Here is a 9,317-nt window from a genome sequence, read left to right on the forward strand (position 1 = left end):
TCATTCTGCGGACGACTTGGTCGGATTGATCGGGCAACAGGCAAACGTGATCTTGGCGACTGTCACTCTGGTTAGAGGAAAGCACAGTGGTGAAAAGACCCGGAAGTCTCGAGCCACGACGGGGGCGGCCAGTGGCCAGTTGAAACAACCCACACACGTGCTATTGCCTGAGGGAGGCATATCGCCGGCCCAAAGAACGACGGACAACAGTCACAACCGAGCTCGCGGTAAAAAACCCAAATTCCGGAAGAAGGGCCAAGCGACATCCATTGACCAACAAAACCGGATGACACGCCAATGGCGACCGGGGACGACCTCCTCGTAGGAAGACCCGCGCGGATAGGTCTCGGGAACCGAAGGGGTCCTACACCATCGCGAGGCATCTCGGTGCGTGGAGGGGGGTGAATCTCTTCCCGGATGTTTCGGAAAACAAGTCAGTCCGATCGGGAATGGACCACCGCAATTTGTAAGGTTGTGCGGCAAGGAGCAGGGTATCAAACAGGCTCAAGTGAGCACAGTTTGATCCTCGGCAGGGGAGGTGTCGGGGTGGAATTGTGTAAACACAATTTCCACCCTTCCCTTTTTGCGCTGATAACGAGCATCGTTCCAAGAAGACGGTGGAGGGAGGGACTGACTACATGTGAACAGGAAAACACCGGGTAATCATTCGACACGTGGCCGACATGTGTGTACGAAAAAGGTCAAGGCAGAAAGAGGGGAGTGGACGCTTGGGTGTGGGAAAAAAAGGAGAGAGGGACGCAGGTGGTGTAGTGAGTTCGTCTTGTTACGTGATTCGAGCAGTTCGTCTCGTTACGCCGTTCAAACAGAAGTTCGCCTACGTTATGCCATTCAGGACAGTTGGCGAGAAAAGTTTCGAAGATCGTTTGAGACCCGAGCGGAGCCTTCAAGCAACGGAATATTCGCAAGGTGTCTTTTCCGACGGACCTGCAACGGTGTTTCCCAACAGGACACACACAGAACTTCATCGGATGTTATTGGCGCACCAGGTCGGTCGCCAATAGTGAACACATCGGACGTTTTTGTGAACTTTACTCTATATAATTTATTTCTGGATTACGAATAATTTACTTAAAGTCAGCAAAAGTTTATTACTTCACTTACTTGCAGAAATATGTCATGTTATAGATAAACTGAAAGGAAAAGTTCAGCAAAATTCATTATTATAACGAATCTATTATTTTTAAAAAGTTAACAGTTAGGCATAAGAATTCAGCAATATTTTGTAGGGTTTATATCTATCATGTAAAAAACAAATTTTTAGGAATTACAATCAGATGTTCGTTTTCTTTTAGTTTAATATTCTGTAAACTCTTTCTTAATTATATTTAAATAAATACTCAGTAATATAAATTTAAATGTATAGTAATTAATTAAAATGATAATATTATTGATAATAAGTTAATATTAAATAAATAAATGTAATCATATTATATATAAATTTTTTAAATATATTTAAAACTAATCTAATTGTACGTACTATAATATATAACTAATACAGATAGTGTTACAATTTTATTGTGGTTTTAGTTAGCTTAATTAAATAAGTTGTTTTTAAAATAAACCACCTTATTGTTGTAAAATTTATTCTTAAAGTTCGTTGATATATAATAATTTTCATTGAAATGCAATGAGTTTATAATAAAAAAAAATGTATATAATCAGAGTTTCATTTTATAAATTTAATATCTTTAATTAGAGTTTATCAGTCAAATAAATATTATTTCAAAGAAATTATGGTTTAGTATAAACCGTATAGTAATTCAAAGTTTAATAAGTTGGATCACACAATATAAATTTGATTTGAAAAAAGACCATTTTGTAATATTGTTATTATTATTATTGCTACTGTACAATTCGAGTAAAATTCTTGTAATATATCTTTTACTTTCATTTCATTATAGTAACTAAATTTTGTAAATTTTAGAAACAAGTTTCATTTCAATTCAATTACAATATAAATTTTTAAAAATTATATTTTTATAGGTTTCACATTAACAATTTGATAAAATGAATGAAATAATTGAATATGATCGTGATATAATATCAAAAATAGGAAGACGAGACAACATTTGGTACATCAATAAACATTCTATATGGTCGGTAAGAAATGTTTATGTATGAAATTTTTAAGTTAATTTCTTATTTAATATAAAATAATAGTAATCCTAATTTTTATTTATATAGAATTACAGAATGCGATGTTAATAGATTTTCAAGCATTTCAACTTATTGACTGTTGACCATAAAAACATTAGACACTCCTATAGAAGCTGTAATAGACCTTTATATGGATTCCGTTAAAAAGTACCAATTACCAGAAAAAGATCAATGGCAAGTTAATTTTACTACCAAAAAAAAAACATTGATAGAGTAATAGTTTCTCATATAAGAGTTATCCATGACTTCGAAGCTTTCACAATTTGCGACGAAAGTCTTTCATTGAACACCTCATGTAGACAAATTAGGTTTGTAGCAAAACATACAAACAATTTTGGAAAGATAGATTTTTGTAATTAATTCATTGCATTTGTTTATCAAATTAAATTGGAAAAAGTAATGCTTATTATACATATACCGTTGTATTACTATTATTTTAATATAAAAAGTGAATTGTAATTTAACTTATTGTTAAATACATCAAAGTAAAACTGAAATGTAATTGATTATAAAACAACCATTACAATCATTGTTCTGTTAAATTTTTAATAATTTGTATTCTAATAATGTATAAATGTACTTCCCTCGCCATCAGGAAATTTTACTACTGTTAGTCAATTCATTACTTTTGATAATTTATCACCACAAAATAAAAAATCTGTTAAATTTGAAAATTTCTTACAAGAGATGTATTTATCATATAAAAATCATAATTTTGGAAGTTGGGAATGCCATAGTAAAATATATGAAATTTTATTTAACTTATATAAAAAGTACATTGTAATTTATTACAAGACAGAAACACTGAATTTAATTTTTTAAACTTAACCGAACAATAATGTTTATAAAAATTCCATCATTTGACATTGAAAAGTTAAAAAGTACCTAAATCTTCAAAAATTGACAAAAAATGAACAGATAGATATTTTTATTTTTTTCAAAGGAACTACAATTATTTAGACATCGAACTTATTGGGTGTCTAAGATTGGATGATATTTAGAAAATTATTATTACCACAAATATTTTTAAAAGAAATGTTCTTTTTGTAATATTCTATCTTACGAACAAATCTTAATTAAACAAAAACAGATATTTTCAAAATGAATACGTTGTATAAGTATTTAAGAAATAAGTAGAAAATATAATTTAGATAGTTATTATATTGAACTATTTCTGTATTTTACTTTGTCTTATTGTTAAAATGTTATTTAAAGTTATACGTGACTTAATCACTCTTACTCTTGCCGAGAAAAAATATATTTATTTGCAACAAACAAACAAACGTTTTCAGCCTGCTTCACAGGCCATCTTCAGGCTTGGAATACATTTGAAATTAAAATTCCATCCATGGAATACAAAAATTCAAATTCAAAATTAAATAAGGTACAATCAAAATAAAATATTGAATAACTAACATAAAGCAAAAAATAACAAAAAATATATAAAAATGTAACAAATGAATACGTAAGCATTAATAAATGCAAATTTCTAAGACATACAATAAAACCATTATATTGATTGGTTAGAGCCCTTATTAAACTTCTTAACCATAAACTTCCATGCAGAGGGAAGACTTTCTGCGTCCCTCGCATTAAGACAGCCTTCTTGTAATCTACTTCTAAAAATCTGCAACTTTTCCGCTGTCAAGGCTAATGATGGAGACGATAAAGGATTTATGATGGCCGCCTCATTCCATTTGACCGTAGCTCCTGGCGCTTGCGCCATTTGGGACAAAACTGTTGCATTAGACCCCTTTCTGATATTATAACTATGCTCCTTGATTCTAATTCCTAAACTTCTAGTGGTTACTCCGATGTAATCTTTTTTAACGCCCAATTGCATGTTTTCATACGGAATTTTATAAACTCCTGCTTTCTCTTCTGCCTTTATAACATCTTTATCATTCCTGAGGATTTTGTATAAATTAGGGGCCCTTTTTATAAGCATCATCGAACTTTTTCTGTGTGCTATTTCTTTCATGACTGTATTCATACTTTCATTATATGTAAACTTTACAAATTTATTGGGAGCATTCCTAAAACATCCTTTCTTGATGTTGTGTTCATATTTCTTAATTATTCCTAGAATTGTACTTTTTTGGTAACCTAGGGTCCTGGCTACATTTATTATTCTATTTATTTCTTTCGTCCTGTCTTGTACTCTTTCGCAATACAAAAAGGCTCTTCTTATTAAAGCCCTGAAAGCTGCAATTTTATATTTATACGGATCCTTGGATTGGGAGGGAATATACAATGGGCTGTGGGATGGTTTAATAAAAACACTAGTGGACAAGTGGCCTTTTTTGAATGTGATATCGATGTCGAGAAAATGCAGATTCAAGGAACTTTTCTGCTCCAATCTTAAAGTAAGGCCATCATTGTTATCATTGATCTTATCTAAAAAATCCTTAATTCTGCTGTTACTTCTCCATAATATAAGTAGGTCATCAACGTATCTGCTGAAATACACGATATCATCCTTAAAACCATGAAAAATTCTTCTTTCCAGCCTCCTAACTACCAATTCGCATAGGATCCCTGAGAGTGGACTTCCCATAGGGACCCCTCTTCTCTGTCTGTAGACCTGTCCATTAAACACGAAACAAGACTCCCGGCAGACCAAACTAGTTAAACTCTCTACCTCTTCCGTATAACTAAGCAATTCCGAGTTATTGCTGTATAAGAAATCCAATAGTGCCTCCTCGCATGATTCTATCCTTACTGACGGATACATGCTCTCATAGTCGAAAACCGTTGCAACCTCATCCTCCATTAATGCTATACTTTGCAGATCCTTAACCACCTTCATAGGATCACGGGCAACAAGAGTATCCGTGTCTAGTTGCAAGGATAAGTATTCATGCAATTTCTTTTCTAACACAAATGTGGGACCCCTGCACTTCTCTACAACAGGTCTTATTTCTTTACCGGTTTTATGCACCTTCGCGAAAGCAAATAATCTAGGTGTTCCTGGCCTAGGGTTCCTGCATTTCTTGAGAAAAGGCAAAACTTTGGAAAGCTTAGAGACCTCCAGTTTCCTGACCCTTCTATCCAAGCTTCCAATAAGATTGCTGTTGATCTTTTCACACTCCGTCTTTTCGATGTAATCCATTAGTGCTTCGTTATATGTACTCCTTTTCATGATGACTAGTTGTTTACTTTTGTCAGCCCTAGTCAAGACCAAATCATTATGTTTTAACCAATTCTTCGTGAGCCGGATGTCACTACTCCTAAAATCCTGCTTACGGCCCCTCTGCCTGTTGTTGAGGATGCTCATACAAGACCTGATTTCAGATCTAGCTGCAAGCAGTCCAGAAGAATTCTACTAGTAATTATGTAAAGAAATTAAAATGGATTATACATAAACAAAAGGTTAGAAGTACAAAGAAAAATCTTATTGCTTTCCGCGCGTGGGACCAAATTGAGGTACCAGGAAGAATTAAGAAGCTTCTAATAAAAGGCCCAAATTTTGTGCCTGTGGAGGCTATGGATTGGGAAACCTCAGTACAGGAAATTGAAAGAGGCATTGTTGGGCTAGACGATTTAGAAAAAGAGTACTTCAGATGGAAAGCAGTCCTCAACAACAGGCAGAGGGGCCGTAAGCAGGATTTTAGGAGTAGTGACATCCGGCTCACGAAGAATTGGTTAAAACATAATGATTTGGTCTTGACTAGGGCTGACAAAAGTAAACAACTAGTCATCATGAAAAGGAGTACATATAACGAAGCACTAATGGATTACATCGAAAAGACGGAGTGTGAAAAGATCAACAGCAATCTTATTGGAAGCTTGGATAGAAGGGTCAGGAAACTGGAGGTCTCTAAGCTTTCCAAAGTTTTGCCTTTTCTCAAGAAATGCAGGAACCCTAGGCCAGGAACACCTAGATTATTTGCTTTCGCGAAGGTGCATAAAACCGGTAAAGAAATAAGACCTGTTGTAGAGAAGTGCAGGGGTCCCACGTTTGTGTTAGAAAAGAAATTGCATGAATACTTATCCTTGCAACTAGACACGGATACTCTTGTTGCCCGTGATCCTATGAAGGTGGTTAAGGATCTGCAAAGTATAGCATTAATGGAGGATGAGGTTGCAACGGTTTTCGACTATGAGAGCATGTATCCGTCAGTAAGGATAGAATCATGCGAGGAGGCACTATTGGATTTCTTATACAGCAATAACTCGGAATTGCTTAGTTATACGGAAGAGGTAGAGAGTTTAACTAGTTTGGTCTGCCGGGAGTCTTGTTTCGTGTTTAATGGACAGGTCTACAGACAGAGAAGAGGGGTCCCTATGGGAAGTCCACTCTCAGGGATCCTATGCGAATTGGTAGTTAGGAGGCTGGAAAGAAGAATTTTTCATGGTTTTAAGGATGATATCGTGTATTTCAGCAGATACGTTGATGACCTACTTATATTATGGAGAAGTAACAGCAGAATTAAGGATTTTTTAGATAAGATCAATGATAACAATGATGGCCTTACTTTAAGATTGGAGCAGAAAAGTTCCTTGAATCTGCATTTTCTCGACATCGATATCACATTCAAAAAAGGCCACTTGTCCACTAGTGTTTTTATTAAACCATCCCACAGCCCATTGTATATTCCCTCCCAATCCAAGGATCCGTATAAATATAAAATTGCAGCTTTCAGGGCTTTAATAAGAAGAGCCTTTTTGTATTGCGAAAGAGTACAAGACAGGACGAAAGAAATAAATAGAATAATAAATGTAGCCAGGACCCTAGGTTACCAAAAAAGTACAATTCTAGGAATAATTAAGAAATATGAACACAACATCAAGAAAGGATGTTTTAAGAATGCTCCCAATAAATTTGTAAAGTTTACATATAATGAAAGTATGAATACAGTCATGAAAGAAATAGCACACAGAAAAAGTTCGAAGATGCTTATAAAAAGGGCCCCTAATTTATACAAAATCCTCAGGAATGATAAAGATGTTATAAAGGCAGAAGAGAAAGCAGGAGTTTATAAAATTCCGTATGAAAACATGCAATTGGGCGTTAAAAAAGATTACATCGGAGTAACCACTAGAAGTTTAGGAATTAGAATCAAGGAGCATAGTTATAATATCAGAAAGGGGTCTAATGCAACAGTTTTGTCCCAAATGGCGCAAGCGCCAGGAGCTACGGTCAAATGGAATGAGGCGGCCATCATAAATCCTTTATCGTCTCCATCATTAGCCTTGACAGCGGAAAAGTTGCAGATTTTTAGAAGTAGATTACAAGAAGGCTGTCTTAATGCGAGGGACGCAGAAAGTCTTCCCTCTGCATGGAAGTTTATGGTTAAGAAGTTTAATAAGGGCTCTAACCAATCAATATAATGGTTTTATTGTATGTCTTAGAAATTTGCATTTATTAATGCTTACGTATTCATTTGTTACATTTTTATATATTTTTTGTTATTTTTTGCTTTATGTTAGTTATTCAATATTTTATTTTGATTGTACCTTATTTAATTTTGAATTTGAATTTTTGTATTCCATGGATGGAATTTTAATTTCAAATGTATTCCAAGCCTGAAGATGGCCTGTGAAGCAGGCTGAAAACGTTTGTTTGTTTGTTGCAAATAAATATATTTTTTCTCGGCAAGAGTAAGGTGTTAAGTACGTATATCTATAATGATTTGCTGAGTGCTTTATAATATTGTTAAAATGTTATTTAAAGTTGTCGTGTTTTAATTTACTCTTTATATTAGAACAAATTGTAAAAATTATTAATGCAAATTAATTTTATAATAATAAATTTAATAATTAGAAAAATATATTAATTAAACTTTGCTTTACTGTTACAAGATGTTTTATAAAAACTAAAGAAATGAACTGAAAAGTTTTGTAAATATGAAAACTGAAGCAATGAATTCAATTATCTATTCGACAAATTTTTATTTGTAACTTTAATTTAATATACTCAATAAATATTTATAATAAATATCGATTGAGTAAATAATTAATTTAAAAACTTAATTTAAAAAAATTAATTTCGGTATTGATAATAAAACTATTACTCGAGAAATTTTTATTTGTAATCTTATTTTAATTTACTTGTCAAATTTTTTAACTGAAAAATAAATTCTGTGATCTGAGATAATTTTATTCAACAAGTTTTTATTTGTAATTTTAATTTATTCGACAAATTTTCATTTTAAAAATTATTTGTAATCTTAATTTAATCTACTTGACAAATTTTAAATTATCACTGCAACTTAATTTTATAATAATATTAAAATAAATCTTAAAAATTAATTTTGTGATCAAATTTTCTTAATATTCTTAAAGTGAAATTAATTTAATTCAAATTTGTAATTAGAAAATTAATTTTGTGATCAAAGCTACCCAAACCACTTCTACTCGTATATTTTGTATAATCGTTATGTCCAGCCAAGCTTTAGAGATATTAAATTGTTGATATATTTTATTTTAAACCTGTTAATCTGTCTTATTCGAACGAAAGAATACCTGGCGTCTTGCTCATCTCGCTTTAACTCGATTCTCCTAATTCTAATACGAATCGCGAGTTAGAATGCGATTTAAATTATTCAAAATTATTTTTAACTGGTGTCAGCCAGTTAAAAATAATTGGTCTGTATATCATTAAACAGCCAAACCCGACAACATCGAAATCGGATCTTGCCGATCAGTCCAGAGTAAGCGGCTTAGGGGGCAGCCCCCTATAGCTCTATGCTTATTTCAAAATAATTAAAAATAAAATATTTTGATAATACAATATCTTAACAGATGGCGCTACACACACAAGTTTGAATTTAGCAGGGTAAGTTAAGCAACTCGTTGCTATATTTTTATATTAAAAATTTGTATGTGTAAAAAAACTTGAAATAAATTGAAATTCATGCTTACATAAAATCAAATTGTTTTTTTAGCGGAAATCCTTTTCTCATAGCGAGTGCATATGGCATAAATGTCATTGAATCCTCAGAAATAAACCAATTTTCTTCGTCTGTATTTGTATACCATTTTATCCATCCATCATAAGAAATAATTGCAATTCGGCCTTTTTTTGCTCGTGGCATTACTTCTTGATTACTAAGAAAGTTGTTGTTGACTACCATATGATCTTTCAGGTCTTTAACAAATCCTTTATCAGAATTCTATAAAATTATAATTTTCAA

At 32.8% G+C, this 9,317-nt stretch overlaps 2 protein-coding genes across 2 annotated transcripts; one reads left to right on the forward strand and one right to left on the reverse strand.

Annotated features, from left to right (window-relative positions):
* Nucleotides 1-1,140: 1,140 nt before the first annotated feature.
* On the reverse strand, nt 1,141-5,320 carry LOC136972482 (uncharacterized). Its single transcript, XM_067267077.1, has 2 exons — nt 4,174-5,320; nt 1,141-1,151 (listed from the first exon to the last, which is right to left on the reverse strand). The coding sequence occupies exons 1-2, from the start codon at nt 5,318-5,320 to the stop codon at nt 1,141-1,143; spliced, it is 1,158 nt and encodes a 385-aa protein (XP_067123178.1).
* Nucleotides 5,321-5,664: 344 nt separating this feature from the next.
* On the forward strand, nt 5,665-9,116 carry LOC136972483 (uncharacterized). The gene is made up of 2 exons (XM_067267078.1): nt 5,665-7,005; nt 9,069-9,116. Exons 1-2 carry the CDS (start codon nt 5,665-5,667, stop codon nt 9,114-9,116), a joined length of 1,389 nt encoding a protein of 462 aa, XP_067123179.1.
* Nucleotides 9,117-9,317: the final 201 nt, after the last annotated feature.

Source organism: Centruroides vittatus, unplaced genomic scaffold (genome assembly GCF_030686945.1).
Source record: "Centruroides vittatus isolate TY-2023 unplaced genomic scaffold, ASM3068694v2 contig_2929, whole genome shotgun sequence".
NCBI classification, from domain to species: Eukaryota; Metazoa; Arthropoda; class Arachnida; order Scorpiones; family Buthidae; genus Centruroides; species Centruroides vittatus.